At 46.9% G+C, this 27,239-nt stretch overlaps 1 protein-coding gene across 1 annotated transcript; it reads left to right on the top strand.

Annotated features, from left to right (window-relative positions):
• Nucleotides 1-1,172: 1,172 nt before the first annotated feature.
• Nucleotides 1,173-26,775, top strand: LOC122391286. The gene is made up of 7 exons (XM_043385077.1): nucleotides 1,173-1,435; nucleotides 1,951-2,210; nucleotides 12,835-12,972; nucleotides 13,957-14,166; nucleotides 25,280-25,417; nucleotides 25,824-25,866; nucleotides 26,769-26,775. Exons 1-7 carry the CDS (start codon nucleotides 1,176-1,178, stop codon nucleotides 26,773-26,775), a joined length of 1,056 nt encoding a protein of 351 aa, XP_043241012.1. The 5' UTR covers nucleotides 1,173-1,175.
• The last annotated feature ends 464 nt before the right edge of the window (nucleotides 26,776-27,239 follow it).

Below are 27,239 nucleotides of genomic sequence, written 5' to 3'. Positions count from 1 at the left end.
GTAGCTTATCAGGGTTCGGAGATATGCCGCAAAACGTAAAGGGGGGCAACTCTATGTCCCCCCCCCCAGCGGCTCGTGGGTTAAACATGCATAAGGGCTACAGTCTGACCGTCGAGGCCCTCTAGGTGGCCTCTGATGGCCCAAAGCCAGCCTCTGAGGGCCCAGCGCCAACCTTAGACTTCAGAGGACAGAGGGCCCCACGTTAACCTAAGAGGGCCTACATTGTCCTTAGATAGCCCCAAGCTGAGCTGTTCCCAGTGGGCCCCAATCTGGCCTTAGAAGACCCCACGCCGCTGGTCTTAGAGGAACCCACGCTGCCCTTATATTGCCCCACGCTGGTCTAAAGGGCTACGCACTGGCTTCTTTGGGCCCCACGTCCACATTTGGCTATTTAAGGTCCCAAAGCGGACTCTAAATGACCATGCTAGCCTCCGACGGCTCGACTTCGGCTTCTGAGGGCCCTACGCTGGCCTCCAAACCTTTGATAGAAGTTTGTTTAGACATGTTTACGTATGCTTAACTGATTAGGCAGAATTTTGGTGTACCGTTACCTACGGTATATGGTATGAATGTTAGGTATGGTGTAAAGGTCCGCTTATACGGTGCATATTAGGTGGTATATGACATTCTGATTTCTGGAGTCTGGTTTGTCCCCCATCCCCCAGTCGAAATTCCTTAGCCGAGGTCCTGCTGTGTGACTGTGTCAGTCCTGCTGTGTGACTGGCTGTATCCTATACATCCGATCCATCCTATAAGTATACATCTGGTGTTTCTAAGTACATCAGGAGCTAATCGCCAGGGGTCGTACAACCAGACCCTCCACTGCACCGTCCGCGTTATGAAAAAGGCCTGGCCACGGGGTAAACATTCGTAGTGATAAACGTGTCTTTATTATCTCTTTTTTTTTTGCGAAAAAGTAGTAACGATAGTAAATTTTGATATTGGTTACCTAAGACCTGTTTGCCTGCCTGCCAAGCTTGCCTGCCTGGTATGCAACAGTGCGGGTTACATGACAAAACATGTCGTAATACGATATAACACGTCGTTTTGTGACATGATTAGACACGACGCTGCACGACATGTCGTAATGCGTACGACGTAACGCTACGTACTAAGTCACCTTTAAATGATTAGTAGAAACGTAAAAAAACGGTAATTCTGCGTTCCAGATGGAGATGACAGATGTGCGTGAAGACCTGGCCGCCCTTCGCCGGGAGGTGGCCTCCCTTCGCGAGGAGGTGGCCAAAGTCCAGGGGGAGAACGCCGCACCACACGGTGCGGTGGTCCTCCTGGAGCAAGCACTGGTTGAAGAGCGGACCACTCGCCAGACCGTGGTGGAGGATCGCTACGGTTTGGCGTGTGGCGTGTTTCTACTCGGTTTGGTGTGTTTCTACTGCGTCCGCCGGCGAGCGGCGCCATCCGGCCGTCCCCAGGGGTGAGACTGGGAGGCAGCAGGGGTGGCTGCGGGGGCTGAGATATTTCGGAGAGCTGTCATGGTGAAAAGTAAACTTTATTTGTAGAAGGTGTAAAAAAAATAAAACATAACTAGGTCCTTGAAGGTCGAGTAGCTTGTAATTGTAATTTCCGCCCAATCAAAGAAACATGCCTTGAATTCGTACCATCTTTCGCAAGTTAGCCGTTTAGTCTCGATCATATTGTTCCAGTTTTCGACAGCCGTCCTGCATAAAGTTGGCCAGATCGGGACATCATATCCCGCACGTATTTACATGTCTTCATCAACAATCGTGTCACAAAATATAATCGGTCGCATCAAATCGTTCAGATTCGTATGAAATCAACTCTGAACGATTTTATACAACTGAATAGATTTGACAACATACTATTGCTGACGACGATATGTAAATGCATATCGGATCATCAAAGGAGCCAACTAAAGTTGTAAACTTCTTTTGCATTTTGATTTATGTTCCTTTTTTCTTGTCTTTTCAGTAAAATTTCAAAAGCGTGTCATGACGTCACAGTACAGACGGAGCCGCAGCCACCGGCAGACAGTGATACCACAGTGCTGAGAGAGGCGCTAAGGACCGTGACGACGTTCGACGCTCCGTCAGCCCTTGGCGAGGACCAGCTGACGGCGCTCCTGCAGAGTCTTCCCCGCTTGGAGGAGCTGACCGTCAGGGTCCCGTCCTTCGGAACGGGGCGGTGGCTGCGGCTGCTGCCGACGTCACTGAGGACGCTATACGTTGCCGGTGAGAAGTAGTTGAGGAAACGCGTACTATTACTTCTGAATGGTGGTAGGTACTTACATAGTACATAAAGTAACAGTTTCAGTGATAAACGTTCAGCGGACATATGTGTGCCATGCTACCTACATGCTACACAAACATTAGCCACTGTATTGTACATACCTACTTTATACTCTTGCAAACGAACCTGTATGTACTGAACCTGTATGACCTGTATGTACTGAACTGTATTAATTAACCCTCGCCCGCACATGTCATTTTCCCATCCTAGAACGCACATGGGGGGGGGGGGAGAGGGTTGCCACTAGAGTTGCAAAGTTTCCCTACCGCACTACCGGCATGCCGGTAAATTTTCACTTCCGCAGGTTTTTTTCGTGGTATCTGGCATGTCTTGCCGGTAGCATGCCGGTATTTTTGATTTTGCTCAAAAATAGAAAATATCAGCATATGGTTTAAACTTTCAGGTATTTGAACGTTGAGCTGAGCATTGTTAATAAGATTATTAGAAGGATGAATAACCTGTTGCTCATTTCTATCAGAAATAGAAAAAATAAACCAATATATATTCGGGCGTGGCCCTTCTTCAGTGGTACAAGATCACAATAAAACAAGAGAGACGTATGTGACACACATGAGGCAAAATACAATATTTTGAATCAAATCACTCACAGATATTTTGCATGCGCTTCCAAGATAGGCGTCGATCTAGATTTATATAGTAATAAATAGCTAATAAATGGTGGCACAGTACATACATATGGCACATACATACATATATATAGGTACAGTTCAATACGATACAGGTAAGCTCGGTTTGCATAACAACATTTATATGCCTAGATATGTCATTTTATCGAATCATCGTCCTGTACATCGGGGCATGATATTCGCCATAGCCTATACTGTCACCATAGCCTATACCAAGAATAGCACTTTGTATAACATTGCTAACTATTCGACATCAGCCTCATCAGACATCAGACAGTATGGTCACTGTTATGTGTTTGTGAGTTCGAGTGCATGAGCGTAAGTGTAGGTGTGTGTGTGTGGGGGGGGGGGGGCTATGTTTGTGTATGTGTTAATCATGGATATGTAAGTGAATATGTAAGTGAAGATTGGGGGATGAATGGGTAAAAGCAAGAAAGAGTAAGGGAATTAGTCCCGACGATGTGTGAGTGAAGGCGTCAAATAATGTGATCTAATCAAAATCTAAGTATGTACTATCTGGCGTGATCACAAGACCGTCTATAGCTCTGAGTATGGTACTGGCTTGATGAGCGTCCAAGATGATGTCATTGTGTTGAGTGTGGGGCGATGATTGCGAATTTCGATGGACTCGGCGATCTTCAGCTCAGCTACGTCTTTGCAGATTTGAAGAATTGTAATGGAGAGGGCATCGTGGCTCGGCTCTACGTTACAATGGCAGGTCATGAAGTGTTCTCCGAAAGGGGTGTTTCTTGTGTGGTTTTTGGCGTCACGTAGATGCTCGTTAAAGCGGAGCCTAACGCTTCTTTTACTTTCACCTATGTAGGTGACTTTTTGGGTGCAGAGGTTGCAAATGATCTGATAGACTACGTTTTTTACGTGGCATCTACCCTTGAGTCCAGCTAGACAGCAGTGACATTTTTTGTTCCCTGCTGGACACGGTGGCTTTTCTAGAGCTGAGCTGGTGAGTTTCTGTGAGAGGGTGGGGCCACTTTGCCATGCTATTCGCATCGACAGGTTGGACTTTTTCACGATGGATTCGATTTTCTTAGAGAGGTTATCATCTATGAAGGGAAGGGTGACGTACGTGATGTCACTAGGGCTTTTAGATAGTTTTTGTGCCGGGCTCATCTTTTCTTTATCACTCGTTTTGACTTTGCTGTTCGTTTTTACTGAGAATTTAGTTTTTCTGATGAGCTTAGTGGGGTAGCCGTTGGCGATGAACAGCGATTCAATTCTGTTCATGCCGCGTTCCTGGGCTGATGTTGAACTTCCGAGACGCTGAGCTCTTAGAAGTTGAGAGTAGAGCACCGATCTTTTGGTCTGGAAGGGATGGGCTGATGTGAATGGAAGGATGATGGGAGCGGCCGTGGGTTTTATGTAGAGTTCAGTGGCTAATGAGTTATTTTTTTCCAGCGTTACCAAGGTGTCGAGGAAGGGGATTTGTTTTTTGTCAGATCGGTCGCTGCGTTCGATAGAAAATTTAAGCGAGGGATGGAAGTTGTTGAGGTAATCGAGGAAGGCGTCTAGAGTATCAGGTCCGTGTGTCCAGACTCCGAAAATGTCATCAATATATCTTACATATAGGGCTGGTTGTAGATTTGCTGAAGCGAGGATCATACTTTCAATCGCGTCCATGAATATAATGGCCAAAGGGGGAGCCACGCGGCTGCCCATGGCAATCCCATGGGTTTGTTTGAAGTATTGTTGTCCGAATCTTAAGTAGTTGTTGGTCAAACAGTGCTTCAGGAGGTTTTCTATGATAGGTGGGCTAAGGTCTAAAAGGTCTATCTTTTCCTTGTGTTTAGAGATAAGCTTCATCGTGAAATCTATCGCTTCGCTTATGGGAATGTTTCCGTAGAGGTTCGCTACGTCAACTGTGAATAAAATCGAACCAGTTGGCACACGTCTGGGGAAGGATTCATTTAAGCGGTTGAGAAATTCGTAGGTGTTTTTCAAGTGAGCTGGGACGAAGATCAGAAGTTGGGTTATGAGCCGTTCCAAAAACCATGTCAGTTTATCCAAGGGGTCACCACAGGCTGAAACTATAGGTCTAAGGGGCATATCGGGCTTGTGGCTCTTTGGTAGACCGTATAGCTCAGCAGTCCTAGAAGAGGAGGGTTTTATCGCGTTGACGACTTTGTCACTGACTTTCCCCGCTAGGTTTGCCGAAATGATTCTTTTTGTCTCAGCTTCAAGTCGGGGTGTGGGATTCTTAGGCATCTGTTCATACTGGGATGTGATAGACTGTGCTTTTTGAACATATGTATCCTTAGGAACAAATCCTTTGCCCTTATCAGAGCGTTTTGCAATAATTTCTGGATCGGAGCGAATAGCATCTAAAGCGTCTAAATCTTCTTTTGAGTGGTTAGGTTTGTTCGAGGTGCGATGGTTTTTGAAGCAGTTCATGACCTTTTGTTTGAGTGCTCTGAGTGCACGTTCTGTGTCTTGGTCAGAGGTTGGTGCCATTCTGGTGTCTGTATCACTAAATCTTGGTGCTAAGTTTAGTTGTTTGATACTAGGCTGGCTGTTTTGATCATTGTCGTTGTTAGGGTTGTTTATGTGCGTGGGTTGTTGTTGCTGTTGTTGCTGCTGGGGCTGCTGTTGGTGCTGTTGTCGCATCGACGCCTATCTTGGAAGCGCATGCAAAATATCTGTGAGTGATTTGATTCAAAATATTGTATTTTGCCTCATGTGTGTCACATACGTCTCTCTTGTTTTATTGTGATCTTGTACCACTGAAGAAGGGCCACGCCCGAATATATATTGGTTTATTTTTTCTATTTCTGATAGAAATGAGCAACAGGTTATTCATCCTTCTAATAGGTTTAAACTTTGGGCACTAAGAGGCTATCAAATTATAATAACAGCAATATTAGCCACTGCAAAATACAATTTGTGGTAGAAGTTACATTGCTAAGGGTAGGGATAACATTATGGACCTCAGCGATTCACAGGTTTCGTTATAATTAGGATTGTCAAGAATCTACTGTGGTCAATAGGTAAATGGAAGAATTTTATTCATGCTGCAAAAGCTCGATCAATCAGTAAGTCTAATGGTATGTAATAGGTAAAATACAACAAAATAAATAAATGTTCATGACAACGTTCCTACAGGAAAAGGCAGAATCAAAACACCACAAAACACATTGTTTGGAAACTGGCCTTGAGTCCTGAGATGTGGTCTGAGATACTCTACAAAGTATTTGACACTGAAAATCCAGCTGAAAAGGCAGGTATTAGGTAGCCCTGAGTCTGACTTTGGTCCCAAAAATGAAATGAAAATCAAATAAACTGGCATTTTGTCTCATCTTTACAAGAAAACACAATATGCATACAAAATAAACAAAGTGGCGCAGAATAACAGGGGAACCAAGCCTTGGTTCCAAGGATTTACTTTTTAGATCTTCTCTCCCCTGATGGAAGGATGTAAGATGATGACGTAATATTTATTCGTATGCCTTTTTGGTTTAATTCCTGAGAGGGAATGCATTTTCTTGTAGTGAACTAAACTCACAATGTTGATTACATCAGAATTCAATATCGTTTTGGATCATTTACATCAACAAATCATTTATGAGGCAGTTTGCTACAGTTCAGAAACTTTTTTTGCAGCAATTTAATCAGCTGGTTAAAAGTCTGTTATTATGGCGCATCTGTTTCGAAATCTTTGATAGTTGATAACCTTGTGTTTGAAGAGGAAGATTCTTCGAGAAAGCGGGTATCAGTAGGCGGAACTATGGTCATGAGTACCCAAATATAGGAACGTTCCCATTTTTGGGAACGGAGTTCCCAAATATGGGAACGGGCGTTCCCATTTATGGGAACGGAAGGTAATTTTTCGGCCGTTCGCCCACTAAAACTCATTAGTGCATCACGTCTCAAAAAAGTGCACGCTAATTTAAGTATCTACCAAGTCTCTATAAAATTATCTTTAATCTGACCGTTGCACAAGGAAATTGACCGTCGAATGATATTTTTAATGATTTTTTGAAATGACGGAATGCTGAAAACATGGGTTATACTACATTTAACTTGCAATTTTAAGGAAAATGAAGCGGTTTTTACATTTTGAGGTCAAGTATAATAATTTTCGCCTGGTTATGAAGTTTCATACTAGCGACACCAGATGCTGACATATGCAAGCGAACACGCGGACAGTCCGGGGGTAATATTGGTGACATTTGGTGTCGGGGCGCACGACCGCATGGAACGTCAGTGATTTTACCGAACTACTGTTGTAAACTTAGTTTCAGTGGTTTAAAATTATTCAGCTGTATTATATCATCCCAGATAGACATATTTTATTTGGATGCTAGCTGTTTAGAGTTGTTTTATAAGGAGCGTCATGAGCGTGGTTTTTGTCTTCCGTGTTTCTAAGCGTGATCGTTTTGGGGGAATTTCTCTTATATAGGTCGCTCTGTGTGGCTTATTTATAATTTTTATGCTGATTTCGATCATTCCTCGTGCCCATCCTACCAGGCCTTTTGCCACTTACACTCATCAAGAAAGGAAAAAACTAGATTTTCATTGGGACTAGGTGTTTTGAGGGTGTAACATATTCAGCGTTCCCATTTTTGGATACTCCCTTGTGCTCGTCAACTATCGGTGATAAACAGACAGGTGCTTGACATGTCTCCACCCTCGGCGCGGACGGTGGATATAGGTATGGAAGACCTTGTTGAACATCGCTGAGCGTTGTGAATTACGTAATCCTGCAGAGGGGGGCGTGCCCGCTGCGAGATCGACGGGAATAAAAGCGCAGAAGACCGGGCGAAACATGCGACGGTCTTGCCGGAAAGGTCATCTGATGATTGTTGCGTTAACAATAATTTGCGGCGTTGGACGTGATGCTTGTTAATGAAAAGAGCCCCTGAAAGGCGTCGGTAAAATCGTTCCCAATTTTGGGTACGCCGTTCCCATAATAAGGAACGCTTGCAGCGCCAGTGTACGAGAGCGTTCCCAAATTTGGGCTCGCGGCCCGGATGATGGACTGCTTTACAAATAGGGGAACGATTTGAAACTACGATGGGCCTTACAACATCAAACTCTTTCCCAACAATATTGGGACAAATATCAGGTGGTTCACGATCGTTTTATATTTTTTTGGACGTCATTTAACGGTTCTTTTTCTTGTTTTAAATAATGCCTACATGGCGTTCCCATATTTGGGTTTATCGCTCCCAAACATGGGAACGAAAATGCGTTCCCGAAAATGGGTACGCTTGACCATAGTTCCGCCTACTGGTATTATATCGTTTTTATGCATATTATTTGGTGACTGTTCTCAGGACAAGTGAGTTTTTCACATTTTTCAAATGATTCGTATCTTATTCATGAGCCAGCAAGCCATGGCGAAAAGGAAAAAAAGGTGTTGATCTCGCTTCCTCAGGCACATGGCCGAATCTGTAGGTACTTTTATGTTGTGGCCATCTAGATTTCAAAATTTGATTTTGGTTGGTGGGTTCCTGCAACATTTTAGGAGAATGTGGAATAGTAGAACACCTCTGAAATGTTAATGAGATTACTGCTAACTTGAACTGTCCAGTCTTCAGAAACAATTCAGTAATTTAAGTTATTTTTGTCATTGCTTTTTTGATGCTTTTTTCTTACTGCTTTTTTGTAGGCAATACCTCTTTGATTACACGTGATATTTTAACAGTTATAGACTGGAACTGAGTTTCAAAATTGTGGATATTTGTGGGGCCAACTGAGCCAAAATCATCCTTTCGTAGTTAGGTTGGACATTGGGTGGCTGCTGGGTGGGAACTGGGATGGGTACTGAAATTGCCAAAGTGTGGCATCTCTTGTAGGGGTAAGCTAGAATCAACATTGGAGGTTTTTTTAGTGTGCCGGTAATTTGGTGGTGTTTTTGCTTGGGTCGTGGTAGCATGCCGGTATCCCAGAAAATTTCTGTGGGGCGGGGCGGTGTCGGTAGCAGCCTTTGGGGGAAATTTTGCAACTCTAGTTGCCACCCCCCGCGCCATTTCGTTCCTGTTGGAGATAGAGCTTAGCGATAAAGACCAAAAAGATTCTTTGGGAAGAGTCGAATCCAATGATACCCAGTTTTACCTTCCCAGGTCAGTCATTGACCTTCCAGGTCAGGTCAAACTAAAAAATGTTGCTGTTTTGGGTCAACGTTGGATATCAAGTGCGCTGCTTATCATATACCGATGACGATGCCGTTTTCTGGTGCCAAGCCAGCTAGAACCTCTTTGTCACACTACCCGACCAGGTTTTTGCTGCTGAGGTCATTTCAGGTCAAGTTAGGTCAAGGTCAATGATATGTGTTTGTATGTCTGTGTGTGTCTGCGTGTATACTGATGTGTGCACCGATTGTTTATGTGTCCATATTACATGAAATCATGATCTGAGAAGCTTTTACCAAAAATGCAGTAAAAAAACTTCAAAAAAAGTTAATTTAGCTTGCCTAAAACGCAATTATCTTAGATGACCTAGGTTGACCTTGAACCTGACCTTGACATCTGTACATCGTCGAACAACATGTTCCATGATAGATGGGAGGTAAGACTGGCATAACAGGTCGAAATCAAGGTGTCAAAAGCTCACAAGGCCCATAGCCAACGCAAGATGTTGAGAATTGGCCATTTGGGTCATGACATGACCTGAAAAACAAGGTCATATCTCCGAAACCAAAAACCGCAGAAACTTGAAATTATCAGTGGACATCAAGAAGGGATAGAGGAGCAGCTATACCAAAAATCAGCCTTCTAGCTCTAAAAATGTTGAGTGCAGAGCAGAAAGACTACCTGGGGGGTGGCAACGTCCCCTCCCATGTGCGGGCGAGGACCCGCGCCCTGATGGGGGGGGGCATTTTGGCCCCCCTGTGGTTTTTCTTAAATAGCGAAAAAACGGCGGCGCGCAGAACCCGCCAAATTTTGGGTACCTTACCGGGCATCAATTTGACACCTTCACACAAAATTTCAAGTCACAGGCCACCTCAGGTCAGGAGTTATTGAGGTCAAACTGAGGTCATGTTCGAGTAAAAATGAGCAAAAAACATGACATCTTGAAACGCTCACCAATTCTACAGTTAACAAGCAATTTTAAAGTTCTTTATGTGGTTGTGTAGAGAAAAGACGGCGCTACAAAACTGCTATCTCCGATTTTCGAAATTTTGGGATTTCGATCCCCAAAAATCAAAAATATTGAATTTTTAGAAAAACTTAAAAAAAATCCATTTTTTCGAATTTCGAAAAAACCGGGATATATGTGAAAGTCCCTGCACTCTTCGATATACATACCAAATTTTAGATCGATACCTCTTTTTTTGTCCAAGTTATAGCGAAAAAAACTTAAAAATTGATGACGTCAAATATTGAACTCAATTCTTAGCAATCTTAGACCTGGTAGCGCAAAACGGAGACCACCATTGAACTCCCCGTGACGAGCTGCATCGAATCGATACCCATTTTATGCAAAAATATCAACTTTGAAATTTGACCTAATTTGACCTGACCTTGACCTGACCTTGACCTGACCTTGACCAAAACGTGACCTAAGCTGGCCCTAAAGTCTGTGTGATCCACATAATCGCATTTGTCATGTAAAATGGACCATAAAACATGTATCACACGCATAGGCGGCGGAACGATTTGAGACAAGGGGGGGCACCAGCTCAAGGAGCCAAACCTAGGGTACCCCCAAATCCTGTTTTCTCATCGGATTTAGGCCACTTATTTTTCGTCACAGCCCTGACACGATGATTTTTTTCTTTTTTCTTTTTACTAAACGAAAATGGCAGAACACTCCCGTATGTGTGGTTAACTTGAAGCTGATCCTCAAGTACCTATGTGTTTGTCTCTTTCTTATTCTCGTTTGATAAATTCCATTAACCCTCGCCCGACGAGGGGGGTTGATGCAACCCCCCCAAAGTTTTTCGCAAATAACGTAAAAACGGCGGCGCGTAGCGCCGCCAAATTTGGCATACCTTCTGGGGCAACATTTTCGCACCTTTCCTGAAAATTTAAGTCCCAGTCATTTCAGGTCAGGTCACCAGGTCACAAAAACCGGTACAAGGTCAGGGGAAAATTGGACTAGCTTAGCGGCAACTGAATTCCAAAGTTCACTAAAATTGGTAACAAAGTATACCATTCGATGCGCACTGACGTCCTGAGTTCACTGGTGCTTTTATTTTTGCTCTATCTTTGCTAGGTAAAAAGTTATAAGCGAAAAATTTTTAACATGTTTAAGCAAAATTTTTGCATTCATACCCCCAAAACCCCCTAAATATTGACTTAGAGTCACCAAACTTTCCTAGGGGCGAGATCTCCCATGGACCCACCTACCCTGTAAATTTGTCGTTTCTAAGTGCCATAGGAGCCAATCGCGAGGGGGGTCGTACCAACCCTCCCCCCTCGCCGTCCGTGTTATGGAAAAGGCCCTCGCCTGGCGAGGGTTAATCCTACATGTATCAAATTACCAAGAAGCCATTGCAGTACTAATCAGTGGCGAATCCCAGGGGGGAGGTCACATGGGTCATGACTTTGGGCCTGGGGTCACCACATGCCTGCCAGGAGCACCACAGGCCTGACAGCCGACAGGGGCACCACAGGCCCGCCAGGGGTACCACAGGCCTAGCAGGGGCACCACGGGCCTGTCAGTGGCACCACAGGCCTGTCAGGAGCACCATCGGCCTAGCAAAAGCACTACAGGTCTTCCAGGGGCACCACAGACCTGCCAGGGGCACCAAAGGCCTGCCAGGGGTACTATCGGCTTCGCAGGGGAACCACCAGCCTCGCAAGGGCACCATGGGCCTGTCAAGGGCACCACAAGCCTGTCGTTGGCACTTTAGGATTGTCAGGGGCACCACAAACCTGTTAAGGGCACCTACGTTCTAACAGGGGCACCACAGGCTCGCCAGGGGCACCACAGACCTGCCAAGGCCCAGGGACACCACAGGCCTAGCAAGGACACCACAGGCCTGTCAGGGGCACCACGGGCCTGTTAGGACCCATGGCACCCAGGGCCCACCGTGGGCTTGTCAGGGGGCAGGGTAGGTAGGTACCACAATCTTTCCAGGGGCACCAGCGGCCTAGCAGAGGCACCAGTCATCACACGACTAACCAAAAATAAAGAAAATAGAAAACTGAAAATAGGGCACCACCAAAATTAAGTGGCCGAAATCCGTTGAGGTTTTCATTTTGGGTATAGGTAGGGGCACCACTTCGATTCATGACCCTTCCCTTGGAGTTTTCCCGAATCTGCTCCTGGTACTAATACATCAAATTTAAGGGGGGGCACCTTGCTATTGGTGCCCCCCTTGCAGAATTCAAGGGGGGCACGGTGCCCCGGTGCCCCCCCCCCGTTCCGCCGCCTATGATCACACGACACTTTCATATTGTGACCCGCCAGTCACCTGACCTCTGTGACCTGACCTGGTATCAGTGACCTCAAATAGCAGAATATGTGTTTGAAGAACATTTCCCCATCGATGATTTTCAATGAAATGCATTTTACACGATTTTACAACGCATTTCTTGAAATGCCTGTAAACGGTGAAAATTCGACCTTTGACCTGACCTGTGACGTCATCGGTTTGACCGAGGTCAATGAAATTGGGTCACAAGGTAGTTCCCCGTTGGGGCTATCCAACACCGTTTACCGCTTGTCGCTATGTTGCGTGGTTCTCGAGATCTGAGGGGGGGGGGCAAAATGCCCCCCCATCAGACCGCGTTGCTCGGCAGACCCCATCTGGGCGCGGGTTTTAACTGACGCATGTATAAGCGTAGCGCATGCATTGTGCACAATGTTCAATTTCAATTACTGTCCAACATTGCCGATCGACCCTGGCTTTGTCAGTGTCGTCTGTGTCAGGGTTTGACACCACAGTGTCAGCCGCCTCCCAACCCGGCAGCAGCTCCGTCCGACTGCTGTCAGCTGACACAGCTCTGTCCGACAGGGCCGGAGGTGACGAAGCCGAGGTGGCCGGGACGGTACGGGAGTGGTCTGTCGGTATCTCTCCAGGGGGTGGCTGCCGACACCATCAGTCACCTGGCCACGGAGCTGGGGTCACGGATTACCCTACTAGTCACGGATGGTGAGCAGCGGTTGAAGTTACTCATATATGAATGGCTAGGAAGGGATAAACAACAGTAGCTGTTCCGGCGCTTAGCATTCGCTGGCTGTGACGTCACGGCCACCCCGGCGGGCCGCGGCCCGGCTGACCTCCAGTGACCTTGAGACGCGCCGCCGGCCGCGTCAGCTGATTGTCGGTGGTGCATGCGTGGCGACCCCAAACGCTGTCGGACTGGTCAGGTGCAGGTGGCGCTGCCGGGCGCTCCTGAAAGGGGCAGGGGGCGACACGGGGACACGAAGAACGGAGAAACAGGCCGGCGGCACCGTTCCTTGCTTGTGATTTTTGCTCTAAGATACTGCTTTTTTTTCTAGCATATGTTCATAAATAACGTGGAGAAGCAGTTTATCCCTGAAAATCTGAAGCCTAAATCAAACCAAGAATATCTGGATACAACACATATTACATGTATTGCAGGTAATGCTGCCTCATCCTAAGGTAAGACGGAAGCCATAAGCCATGGCAAGCTGTAGGATGACAAGTCGTGTGCCGTGTGGTGAATGGTGATGGTCAATGATTTGGGCCTCTATTGGACGTAATATTTACGCTACAAATTTTATAACGATACAAAATTGTTATAATTAGCTACACATAAGTGCTGAACAAAATACTTATGTGAAAAGGTTTCAAAAACTCACCATGATGTCATATTGATCAATTGACATCATGAAAATATGCCTAGTTTGGAATATAATGGACTAATTAGTGGTGATTTTGTTTTATATGTCAAAGACCCATTATCATTGTATTTGTTGAATATTATGTTACGGAAAGTAACTTATGAAATTCACATCGTTTTGATAAAGTACATACATATTTACTCAGACACGGAATTATCACAGCATTGTAGCCACAAACAGTTTTCACTGTGTGTTTTCTACACCTGTAGGTAAGTGTACAATGTTTGACCTAGACAAATGCCTGACATTGGTTCAATCACCTTTCCAGCACAAATTACTACTATTCCAAGTCAACTTCGTGGTGCCATCATCATGGTGGACCCAAACACTATCATCCTTCCGGCCGGAGTCGGTGACAGCGAGCTGACGGAGCTGCGGAGCTCACGGGAGACTGTGGAGCGGCTGTCAGTCACCGCCGCCGACCTCCCGCGACTGAGGGGGCAGCTGCCGAAGGGTCTCAGGTGCCTCAATGTCAGAGGTAAGATTCCACGGATCATACATGTAATGCCGGTATAATGGACAATGCATATGGATATACAAATGAACAGGGAGACAGACGGCAAATGGACGAACCGTTCGAATTCAGCCAACATCTTACAGCCTTGTTTGTGTTATATGGTATTGTTAGAGTGATGCAATGCATGCATTTGCATATAGTGTGAGCATCAAGTGCATGCATGAAATATTATTGTAGCAATTATGGTAATTTGAAATGGTTTCATTGCAACCACTGCGAACCATATATTTATGTAGTCTACCAACTTGATCCGTTACTATACCATGACTGGCTGCCCAGTGCCTAAGCCAATGTGCCTTGCAAAAATCGTAATACTTATGTTGCTCATATTTTCATATTTACGTATGTATGCTGTTGCTAAAAATATCGTTGTGCAGCCGCCCGGATGTGTTAGTGCTGGCTGTGTCAGTGTCTGACACTCTGGTGTCAGTGGTGCAGCGGGGAGCTGGCGGCAGCTCTGTCCGACTGCAGTCCGCTGACACAGCTCTGTCCGACAGGGCCGGAGGTGACGGAGCCGAGGTGGCCGGGACGGTACGAGGATGATCTGTCAGTGTCGCTCCAGGGGGTGGCTGCCGACACCATCAGTCACCTGGCTGACCTGGGACGGACGGTCACACTACTGTATATATACGGTGAGCAGCGGCAGCACGGACAGGCCGCTGATATACGAGATCAGCGAATGGCGGACACCGAGTAACGGTGTGCCGTTGTCGCACCTCATGGAGACAGGTGTGATACAAAGCCAATGTGCTTTGCGATATAATGAAGCTAACTGAGCTCCAAACAAAATAGAGGAGGACTGTTCACTCAGTGACATATTCGTTCAGAGTTAGTTGATCATACTCATAACAATTGTGTTGCACTGTTCAATGAAGTTCAATGCATTTGCTTAACATTGCATATATCATATAATAGCACTGTTTTACCATTGTCTACTGTGTCCATGAAACCATGTGAATTATTAGGTGTTGTTTCGTTTTATCATATATCGACATGTATTACAGCTAACTGATCCTGTCTGTATGTGTGTCTGTGTGTTTTCCAGATTGTACTGATTTCACGGCCGGCAGCCTGGAGCCCCTCACCAGGTGCCCCGAGCTGCGATGCCTATCAGTCACCGCCGCCGACCTCCCGCGACTGAGGGGGCAGCTGCCGGAGGGCCTCATACTCCTCAATGTCAGAGGTGATATAACGCAGATTACACATGTAATGCCGGTATATGCAAATGGTCAGCGAAGACGGCAAATGGACGAACCAATCAGCCTCAACTAGCAAGTTTCATCGTTAATCGTGTATATTACTCGTATTGTGGTGAGAGGGGGAAGGGGTTCAATGCATGCCCTTCGATAGTGTTCATGCTTGTGGCATATGCGTGGAATATTAGTGTAACGTCACGGGGTGATTTAAAAGTTGAGGAACTAGGAATAGTTGTATTGTCACAAGCAGCAAATTTCCGAACAAACGTATTGAGCATTAACCCGCGCCCTGGTGGGGTCTGTTTATAACGCGACCTGGTGGGGGGGGGGGGGGGGGCTATTTTTTGCCCTCCTCGTATCTCCGAAACTACTGGACGGATCCGCAAAATTCAAACGGCGTTCGAAAGGCCTGTCAAATTTGTCGAAGGAAACCAAATTTCATTGACCTCGGGGTCACCGATGACGTCACAGGTCAGGTCAAAGATGAAATGTTTCACCGTTCACGGGTCCTCTAGGGAATGCGCTATAACACCGAGGAAAACGCATTTTGTCGAGAATCAGCGATAGGGCGTCAGTTGCCTAGTAGATATGTTGCTGTTAGAGGTCACTGACAATACCAGGTCAGGTCACAGGTCAGGTCTCCAAGGGTCACGGCCGTCACGGGTCAGGTCACATGAGCCCAACTTTACTAAGGTTGTGTAATGCATGTTTTATGGCCAATTTTTCATTTCCAACTCAATGGTGTTGGTTATAAGACAATCAGGTACGGCTTAGGTCACTTTCTGGTGAAGTGCAGGTCAAGGTCAGGTCAAGGTCAGGCCAAAAAAGGTCAAATTTTAAAGTTGATAGTTTTGCATAAAATTGGTATTGATTCGATGCAGCTCGTCACGGGGAGTCTAAAGGTGGTCTTTGTTTTGCGCTACGGGGTCTAGAATTGCTAAAAATTGAGTTTGAAAATTTGACGTCATCAATTTTGAACAGTTTTTTCGCTATAACTTAGCCAAAAAAGAGGTATCAATCTCAAATTTGGTATGTGGATGGAAGGCGGTAAGGACTATCACATATATTCCGGTTTTTGCGAAATTCAAAAAACTTTTCGGATTTTTCGATTATTATATCAAAAAAAAATATTTTTTGATTTTTTGGGGTCAAAATCCAAAAATTTCAAAAATCCGAGATACCAGTTTTGTAGCCCTGTTCATTCTTCAGCTTTTATGTCTTTATCATTTTTCTGTATTTGCAAAGCTATAGGCCTGACAGCTCTTCCCGCGAAACCCTTTTTTGGGTCGAAAACGGCAGAACATGACGTCACTCCGACGTCATTTCCGGCCAACCTATCATAGCCTTTGGAATTTTTTTTGGTCACAATGTGTAAAATTGATGTCCGGGAGGGTACTGAAAGTTTGGTGACGATCGGCGCAGCGGTTCTGGAGATATATCGAAAAGTCTGTAGGGGGGGGGGGCAACAAATAGCCCCCCCACCAGGTCGCGGGTTAGCCCTCGCCGGCCGAGGGGGGGGGGCGGGTTCCGCCCCCCTCCATAGGGTTTTTTTCGCGATAACTCCGAACACGCTGGCGATAGAACGCTGAAACTTGGCATACCTGACCTTTGATCCAAGCCGGATCTTTTGACACCAACCGCATTTTTGGGTCAGGTCAGGTCACTGACCTATGACGTTATAAGTGAACCTCTGCACGGTCTTCAGATGTCGCAACTTCACAACGCCCTCTCTGCCAGAGGAAATGTCACAGGGAAATGAAACTTGCAGGATCTAGTATCCATTATGAGTCTCACAACTTGTATATCTCGGATTTTTCCTAAAGGTCATATGAGGTCAGGTCATTTTCGTGACCTCACCATTATAAGTCAATGGGGAAAAATTCAACTGCTATTCTGGCGCCGGGAACGATCTCCAACTATCTCAAGCACACAGAATCGTGATTTGATGCACTCCTTGCAAGGTTAGATGCGTCACTTTTGCAATGTTGACCTTCCGTGACGCCATTTATGACGTCATCAAGGTCATATTAGTTTTTCGTCAATAACTCCCGATCAAATTGAGCTAGCGAGTCGGGAAAGCCACCAATGGACTCAGGAAGACCTGCCGAATCGAATGATATGCGACATGACCTCTTTCGACCAACTTCGTGACCTGGGGGTGCTGACCTGACCTTGACCTGAGGTCAAAACCCCAAGTTGACCTGACCCGAACAAAAAGTATATCATTCGACGCGCCTGAGCGAGGCAAACACGATGCTGCCAAAATCGCGGCTCTGCGGCCGTTTTTTTGCGAAGTTACTCACCAAAAACTGAACCGTACCTTGGGGCACTTGACCTGACCTCAGAGGTCACCGGTTGACCTAGAACCTTAAAATCGGGTACCAATCTCTGCGTCTCGTAACGGCGCACACGCTCGTTTTTTTCCGCGACGCGCTAGCTCCACCAGGGGCGAAACGGCGAGTGGGGGTCGTACCCGCCCCCCCCCCCCCCCCCCCCCCCCTCCCCCTCGGCCGGCGCGTATGTAGAAAACCAATAGGTCCGGCGAGGGTTAAAGGTAGTGTGCCAGCTTTCCTGGACCGTATGGAGTTAATGGCCCAGATAAGGAGAACCGGATTTTTAGAACTTATCCATACATTCAAAACTCATGGAAACGTCTTAACCCTCGCCCATGTAGGGGGGGGGTTGGTGCAACCCCCCCTGAGGTTTTTCGGAAATAGTGCAAAAACGGCGGCGCGCAGCGCCGCCAAATTTTGGGTACCTTATGGGGCAAAACTTGCGCATCTTTTGATAAAAAAAAAAAAATTGACCGGGTCATGTCAGGTCACGGAGTTATGACGTCACAAAGGGAACAGCCTCCGGCCGGATTTTCACAAACTGAGTGCCAACGCCCGAGGTTTCCTGCCGGTGGTACGGACATCGGTTGATGGATCGTGATGAAACTTCCCATGCATGTTGGGGCAAGTATTGGCTATCATATGGTATAAGAAACTTGACCGGGTCAGGTCAGGTCACGGAGCTATGACGTCACAAGAGGAACAGCGTCCGGTAGGGGAGAGCGGGGCCAGTTGAAACACGGGGTCAGATGAAACATGGCTTTATTTTCAACAGTATGCAACATATGGCGTTGCCGACACCAGTGCGCATCCACGCTCGACCACTTCATTTGTCAACGGCGTTTGGGCGGCAAACGGACGGTAATTTTGATTTGACACTTGTTTTTGTGTTTTTGAGGGGCGTTTGGGAGAAATCGTTTTCATGAATATTTTGTGATATCTCATATACCTTTGTTTGCTGAAAGAAGAACTCCTGGCTCCGGAATAACACCTTATTTGGCCCTTCATTCAGCATGATGCCGTCCCTCCAGCTCGTTTGGCATGTGCTTTACGGCGCGTGCGAGATGGCGGGAGCGGATGGGGTCAATTGAAACGCTTCTCTGAGGGTCAGTTGAAACAGGGCCACAGGCCGTTTCAATGGACCCCGGTGACCTTTGCATTGGTTATTGTTCAGGGGCTGTGAAGGTGAACTCATTTCAAAGGAAATAGTCCACCTTTGAAATGAGCTTTTAACCCTCGCCCATGTAGGGGGGGGGTTGGTGCAACCCCCCCCCCCCTGAGGTTTTTCGGAAATAGCGCAAAAACGGCGGCGCGCAGCGCCGCCAAATTTTAGGTACCTTATGGGGCAAACCTTGCGCATCTTTTAATAAAAAAAAATTTGACCGGGTCATGTCAGGTCACGGAGTTATGACGTCACAAAGGGAACAGCCTCAGGCCGGATTTTCACAAACTGAGTGCCAACGCCCGAGGTTTCCTGCCGGTGGTACGGACATCGGTTGATGGATCGTGATGAAACTTCCCATGCATGTTGGGGCAAGTATTGGCTATCATATGGTATAAGAAACTTGACCGGGTCAGGTCAGGTCACGGAGCTATGACGTCACAAGAGGAACAGCGTCCGGTACTATTTTTGAAAAGCGCCCGAACCACTATTTTGCTAATTCTTGTCTTCTCAATGGGAATATGCAGCAATATTAGCTTCTATAGGGAGCAAATGGACATCCCAAATCCAAAAATACAATCAGATTTCAAAAATTTAAATTTTGATTTTTCGAATTTCTGCCGCCGACTGTGACCTTGCCGACTTCCGGCGCTCCCAACGCGCCATTTTTAGAGCTAGGGAAACGAAATACATACCAAACGATAGAGAATTGATCAAGGAACACGATAGTGAAGGTTTCAAGTCGATATCTCCCACCGTTTTGCCGCAATCGCCGCGGAAAATTTGAAAAAGTCTATTTTTCCGAAAATTTGACCTTTGACCGGTCAAAAGTAGGTCAAATGTTGACCTAGGACCAAAAAATATACCACCAATCGCGAGATCTCGGCGAGAGCAATCCGTTGGTCTTTTCCGCTAAGCTCTACGACGCTCCGTTTTCAAACGCCAAGGGGGGGTCGCACCAACCCCCCCCCCCCTGCATGGGCGAAGGTGGCAGATCGCCGTTTACGGGCGAGGGTTAAACTGAAATAGTAGTTTAATAGAGCTCAATTTTTTACCCCTTTTTCTCCAGCCTTTTGCTTGAAAGCACACTATAGCCTGAGATATTTCTCATTTTCCTCATCCGCCCATTTTACCATAGTCTATGTACTTTATGTCACCTATTATGAGGAACTTTGCACTTTTAGCTTTCCAACGACCTATTGAATGTAGCATTTGGAAAAGTAAGCCGGACAAAATATCTCCTTAAGAAAGTAGCCTTAAAGAGGAAAACATACCATTGTTAAGGATAGGTGCAATTGACCCCATGGGCTGGTTCAATTGACCCTCGCATCGGGGTCATTTGAAACGGGCGTAGAGCTGTTTTATAAGCATGCGTTTGGCAGCAAAATATGTTTGAAACATAATTTTACATATCTTAAAATAAAGCCAAAAGATCATATTTTTTTCATGGCATTGTGCATTTTTCGATATGAAAACTAGATCTCGCTGTGCATGTCAATATATAAAAAGTGGTTCAACTGGCCCCGCTCTCCCCTACTATTTTTGAAAAGCGCCCGAACCACTATTTTGCTAATTCTTGTCACCTCAATGGGAATATGCAGCAATATTAGCTTCTATAGGGAGCAAATGGACATCCCAAATCCAAAAATACAATCAGATTTCAAAAATTTAAATTTTGATTTTTCGAATTTCTGCCGCCGACTGTGACCTTGCCGACTTCCGGCGCTCCCAACGCGCCATTTTTAGAGCTAGGGAAACGAAATACATACCAAACGATAGAGAATTGATCAAGGAACACGATAGTGAAGGTTTCAAGTCGATATCTCCCACCGTTTTGCCGCAATCGCCGCGGAAAATTTGAAAAAAGTCTATTTTTCCGAAAATTTGACCTTTGACCGGTCAAAAATAGGTCAAATGTTGACCTAGGACCAAAAAATATACCACCAATCGCGAGATCTCGGCGAGAGCAATCCGTTGGTCTTTTCCGCTAAGCTCTACGACGCTCCGTTTTCAAACGCCAAGGGGGGGGTCGCACCAACCCCCCCCCCCCTGCATGGGCGAAGGTGGCAGATCGCCGTTTACGGGCGAGGGTTAAATTCTTCAAATTTTGAGTACCCCAGTGCGAAATTCGCCCCGACGGGTTGTCGGTCGTACCCCAATCACATTTCACACCACTATGAACAATAAATGCACACACTGAAATCGCTACTACCGATATGCTCATCCAATCAAGTTTCGATAAACCCGTTCATCATCAGCTCCTGCGGTTTCGAACACGCCTGTTAGGTGGTGCGGTAGACCACGCCCAAAGCCAGGGCCCCGGTAACGTGAGGTAGCCGAGACAGGGCAGCGTGCGCTGACCCAAGCCGGAGCCGCGCGTCCTCCCGGTGTCATGTGATAGCCCGGGGCTGCCCGCGGGGATGCGGTAGACCGCGCCCAAAGCTGCGGCCCCGGCTTGGATCAGCGCACGCTGCCCCGACTCGGCTACCTCACGTTACCGGGGCCCTGGCTTTGGGCGCGGCTTCTGCTCATACTTTGTGGTGCGGTGGTGGTGCGTCGGGCTGCGCGCTCTGACTTCGGCCAAGAAAAATGCGTCAGCTGATCATTGTCATTTCTGCCACTTGCGTGTGGTGAAATGGGGTCATAACTTATAAGACGGCTTTTTCATATCAATTATTTTACATAAAATTATATTTCAAACCATAACCCTCGCCGGCCGAGGGGGGGGGGGGGCGGGTGCCGCCCCCCCCCCATAGGGTTTTTTCGCGATAGCTCCGAACACGCTGGCGATAGAGAGCTGAAACTTGGCATACCTGACCTTTGATCCAAGCCGGATCTTTTGACACCAATCGCATTTTTGGGTCAGGTCAGGTCACTGACCTATGACGTCATAAGTGAACCTCTGCACGGTCTTCAGATGTCGCAACTTCGCAACGCCCTCACTGCCAGAGGAGATGTCACAGGGAAATGAAACTTGCAGGATCTAGTATCCATTATGAGTCCCACAACTTGTATATCTCGGATTTTTCCTTAAGGTCATATGAGGTCAGGTCATTTTCGTGACCTCACCATTATAAGTCAATGGGGAAAAATGAAAACTGCTATTCTGGCGCCGGGAACGATCTCCAACTATCTCAAGCACACAGAATCGTGATTTGATGCACTCCTTGCAAGGTTAGATGCGTCACTTTTGCAATGTTGACCTTGCGTGACGTCATTTATGACGTCATCAAGGTCATATTAGTTTTTCGTCAATAACTCTTAATCAAATTGAGCTAGCGAGTCGGGAAAGCCACCAATGGACTCAGGAAGACCTGCCGAATCGAATGATATGCGACATGACCTCTTTCGACCAACTTCGTGACCTGGGGGTGCTGACCTGACCTTGACCTGAGGTCAACACCCCAAGTTGACCTGACCCGGACAAAAAGTATATCATTCGACGCGCCTGAGCGAGACGAACACGATGCTGCCAAAATCGGCGTTCTGTGGCCGTTTTTTGCGAAGTTATTCACCAAAAACTGAACCGTACCTTGGGGCACTTGACCTGACCTCAGAGGTCACCGGTTGACCTAGGACCTTAAAATCGGGTACCAATCTCTGCGTCTCGTAACGGCGCACACGCTCGTTTTTTCCGCGACGCGCTAGCTCCACCAGGGGCGAAACGGCGAGGGGGGGGGTCGTACCCGCCCCCCCCCCCCCTCGGCCGGCGCGTATGTAGAAAACCAATAGGTCCGGCGAGGGATAAATAATGTTCGACAGCCAAATAAAAGAAACAATACCAATACGGGCTTACAGTTTAAGGCTCGACATTGTGTTGTCTACGATTAGACAGCTGATAACTCATTCCCGTACGTCGTATGGTCGTAACACTATAATGACCTTTGCTTATTGTTACAAGTGCGCCGCATTCGCGATTGTTGCCCGACGCCTGTTTGCAGGTGAGCCCACTACAGTTGTTATACATATCTAAAAACCGATAAACTTTTAGGCGAAAAAGGCACTATTCCAGGCCCATTTTTGATTTTTTTTGCGATATTAGGTAAAAACAGAAGCTTCTTATCCTAGGAAAAATAAAATGGGAAATCTTTCAAAGGTGGCACACTACCTTTAATCGACGACTGGCACTGACTGACTATATAGATAGCTCGCTGGCGACGAGTCTGAGCAGACTGACGAGACTGACTGGCCGCGGCCCTGGCGCGGTGGTTATACAGAGTATAGGTGGCGCCACGATCGAAGGCGGCCAGCACGGGAATGCAGGCATTGCTGCAATTAGTGAGCAGTTATTTCCAATGAGGGATGATTATAGACGTAGTGCAACCAATAAGAGTCGTATAGGTAGTTTCATAGCCTACTGTATACGTATTATGCATATACTTATCGCATCTACTTATTATGTTCATATGTACATTTTACATATCACTGCTGGTGCTAAATAGCGCTGTTCAGCCGTTTGGCTGTATCAGTAGGGTTGTTCAAAAAAACCGAATTTTGGAAAAGTATATGGGCTCATGGCTCATGTGGTGCGGTATTCTTTTCTGAGTCCAATGATACCCCTTTTTTCGAAAAGTATTACTGCTAGGCGCTGCTCAAACGGCTTAAAGAGGACCATGTTACGCCCGCCGACCGGCCGGTGTCAATAAGGGCGAGAATTCGACGCCGCACGGCGGCGGCAGCGCCTTATCGGCACCGCGCGCCACGACATCTGCCGGGCGGCCGGCTGGGCGGTGGGAAGTTATAAGTGCGTGGTCTTATTGCACACGATCGGGGTGAGCTATCTCATGTTTTCGGGGCGGAAAGTTTCAGTGCAGCATCGGTGCGTCTGCCACGGTAGTCTTTGTCGATGGTATAGAAAATAACTCAAGCAGAGCTCAGAAAAGACTGAATGATTCCGGGTACTTGCCTCGAAACAATCCGTTTCAAGAATACAGCTGCCTTCTTAACGTACTGTATCACTTGTTAATTCTTCAAAAAGCAAGCTCTGAGCAATAACAGACTTCTTTGCATTGCTGTTGACAATTTAAGTTGCTTTTGGACGGTGGCTCGCAGCCCCAATATGCTGCCGCGTAACTCTATTCCAACGACGAAACGGCAACGTAGCGAGAATCGAAAATTTAACGAAGTAGGTACAACAGGAGCTGGCAAGGCTCCTGCATTGGTCTATCCGTCATGAGTGACACACCGGGGTAATGTGTCACGTCAGGGCAGAGCTGTGTTCTATGCCGGGTCTGGATTCGGGTCTTGATCGGCATCGGTGGGCACGGCCGCCCTGGCCGGACTGCCGGCGTCGCTTATGCTCGAAGGATTGGATAAACGGCGCTTCATTTATATGAGTAGGTACTCCGGCGAATGTCTCTACTCATGTCTCACTTCGTCACACTGTCAGGGTGGCCACCCTGTCATTCCCAGACATGTTATGTTTTCTTTCGACCCGCTAATCTAAGCTACACCTGGCGTCGATTCTGTTGCCCCAGCATCTGACATCAACGTATCTGAATAATGACATTGGTGACGCCTATGCTCGTCAAAGCCACCCCCAAACTTGGGCCGATGACTGTCGGGTCTCCTCCATATTCTGTCCTTGTGCATACTGCATTGCCAGCCCCTGCTGTACGTATATCGTGAATTTTCGATTCTCGCGAAGTTGCCGTTTCGCCGTTGGAATAAAATTGCGCGGCAGCATATTGGGGGTGCGAGCCACCGTCAAAAACTAACGTAAATTGTCAACAGCAATGCAAAGAGGTGTGTTATTGCTCAGAGTTTGTTTTTTGAAGAATTAACAAGTGATACGGTACGTTAAGAAGGCAGCTGTATTCTTAAAACGGATTGTTTCGAGGTAACTACCCAGAATCACTCACTCTTTTCTGAGCTCTGCTTGAGTTATTTTCTATACCATCGACACAGACTACCGTGGCAGACGCACCGATGCTGCACTGAAACTTTCCGCCCCGAAAACATGGGATAGCTCACCCCGATCGTGTGCAATAAGACCACGCACTTATAACTTCCCACCGCCCAGCCGGCCGCCCGGCAGATGTCGTGGCGCGCGGTGCCGATAAGGCGCTGCCGCCGGCGCGCGGCGTCGAGTTCATTGACACCGGCCGGTCGGCGGGCGTAGCATGGTCCTCTTTAAGCCGTTTGAGGAGCCCCTAACAGTTAATATTTTTTAGAAAAAAGGGTATCATTGGTCTCAAAAAAGAATACCGCACCACATGAGCCATGAGCCCATATACTTTTCCAAAATTCGTTTTTTTTTTTAACAACACTACTGTATCAGTGCTGGCTGTGTCAGTATCTGACACTCTGGTGTCAGTAGTGCACCGGGGAGCGGGCGGCAGCTCTGTCCGACTGCAGTCCGCTGACACAGCTCTGTCCGACAGGGCCGGAGGTGACGGAGCCGAGGTGGCCGGAACGGGACGAGGATGATGATCTATCAGTGTCGCTCCAGGGGGTGGCTGCCGACACCATCAGTCACCTGGCTGACCTGGGACGGACGGTCACACGACTGGAGATATACGGTGAGCAGCGGCAGCACGGACAGGCCGCTGATATACGAGATCAGCGAATGGCGGACACCGAGTAACGGTGTGCCATTGTCGGACCTTATAGAGACAGAAGTGATACATAGCCAATGTGCTTTGCGATATAATGAAGCCAATTGAGCTGCAAAATGGAGGACTGTTCACTCAGTGACATAGTCGTTCAGAGTTAGTTGATCATACTCATAACAATTGTGTTGCACTGTTCAATGAAGTTCAATGCATTTGCTTAACATTGCATATATCATATAATAGCACTGTTTTACCATTGTCTACTGTGTCCATAAAACCATGTGAATTATTAGGTGTTTTTTCGTTTTGTCATATATCGACATGTATTACAGCTAACTGATCCTGTCTGTATGTGTGTCTGTGTGTTTTCCAGATTTTACTGATCACACGGCCGGCAGCCTGGAGCCCCTCACCAGGTGCCGTGGGCTGCGATGCCTATCAGTCACCGCCGCCGACCTTCCGCGACTGAGGGGGCAGCTGTCGGAGGGCCTCAGACTCCTCAATGTCAGAGGTGATATATCTCAGATCACACATGTAATGCCGGTATATGCAAATGGTCAGCGAAGACGGCAAATGGACGAACCAATCAGCCTCAACTAGCAAGTTTCGTCGTTAATCGTGTATATTACTCGTATTGTGTTGAGAGGGGGGAGGAGTTCAATGCATGCCCTTCGATAGTGTTCATCCTTGTGGCATATGCGTGGACTATTAGTGTAACGTCACGGGGTGATTTAAAAGTTTAGGTACTAGCGATTGTTGCATTATCACCAGCAGCAAATTTCCGAACAAAAGTTATTAGTCTGACACGACGACTGACCCTGACTGACTAGGTACATAGAGAGCTCGCTTTAAAGGGACCCTCCCACCTTAACATTATATTTGAGTTGAGATAGCCAAAATGGGGTCCCTGGCTCACAATTACCGGTTTCGGCACTCACAACATCGAGAAATGCCTTAAATCGGAAATATTGAATTTCAAAATTGCAGCATTTTGATTCAGAGGGGCTAATGCATAGGAATACCCCTCTGAATGTGTGACGTCAGCTCAGATATCTAATGATTTTTAAATGTTTGACTAAAACGTTTTGTAGCACGCGGTGGTATATGCTGCTTTGCGCGCAACAAGTGCCGCTTTATATGGTATTGTTAGAGTGATGCAATGCATGCATTTGCATATAGTGTGAGCATCAAGTGCATGCATGAAATATTATTGTAGCAATTATGGTAATTTGAAATGGTTTCATTGCAACCACTGCGAACCATATATTTATGTAGTCTACCAACCTGATCCGTTACTATACCATGACTGGCTGCCCAGTGCCTAAGCCAATGTGCCTTGCAAAAATCGTAATACTCAAGGCCGTATAGAGAAGGTAAAACCGTCCCGGGGTTTTTGCCGCCCGAAAACTTTAACATTACGTGACGTCACTGGAGACTTCGGCGCTCCGACGGTCGGCGGCGCTGCATGGTTATGTATGAGGGTTAGGCATCCCGGCGAGGCGTCGTAAATGAAGGAGTTTCGAGTACCTATTACACATTCATTATGTTTAATGGATTTACAGGAACGGCTACCCCTCTGCCAGCCCCACCTAACTGTAATGTAGCTCGCGGCCTCGGACCGGTAGCCTGCTCCTCGATCCCCGAACGCCATTCCTTCAGCCCTGGCGTGTTACGACCCCCCCCCCCCCTCGCGTTTGGACCCTGATTGAGCTAGAGATTCGCGGAAAGAACGAGCGTGTTGCCCGTAAAGAGAGCAAGCCGATGATGCCCAATTTTAAGGTCCTAAGTC

The sequence above is a fragment of the Amphibalanus amphitrite genome, unplaced genomic scaffold (assembly GCF_019059575.1).
Source record: "Amphibalanus amphitrite isolate SeventyFive unplaced genomic scaffold, NRLGWU_Aamphi_draft 000429F_arrow, whole genome shotgun sequence".
Classification (NCBI taxonomy): domain Eukaryota; kingdom Metazoa; phylum Arthropoda; class Thecostraca; order Balanomorpha; family Balanidae; genus Amphibalanus; species Amphibalanus amphitrite.
The sequence above is the reverse complement of the archived record's forward strand: the minus strand, read 5'-3'. Positions and strand labels throughout refer to the sequence as shown.

Bases quoted from the DNA above. Each gene is read 5' to 3' on its own strand.
- LOC122391286 (XM_043385077.1), top strand. From the start codon at position 1,176: ATGACAGATGTGCGTGAAGACCTGGCCGCCCTTCGCCGGGAGGTGGCC. The intron at 1,436-1,950 runs GTGAGACTGGGA...TTGTCTTTTCAG, and splicing joins CCATCCGGCCGTCCCCAGGG to TAAAATTTCAAAAGCGTGTC. The intron at 25,418-25,823 runs GTGAGCAGCGGC...TGTGTTTTCCAG, and splicing joins CACACGACTGGAGATATACG to ATTTTACTGATCACACGGCC.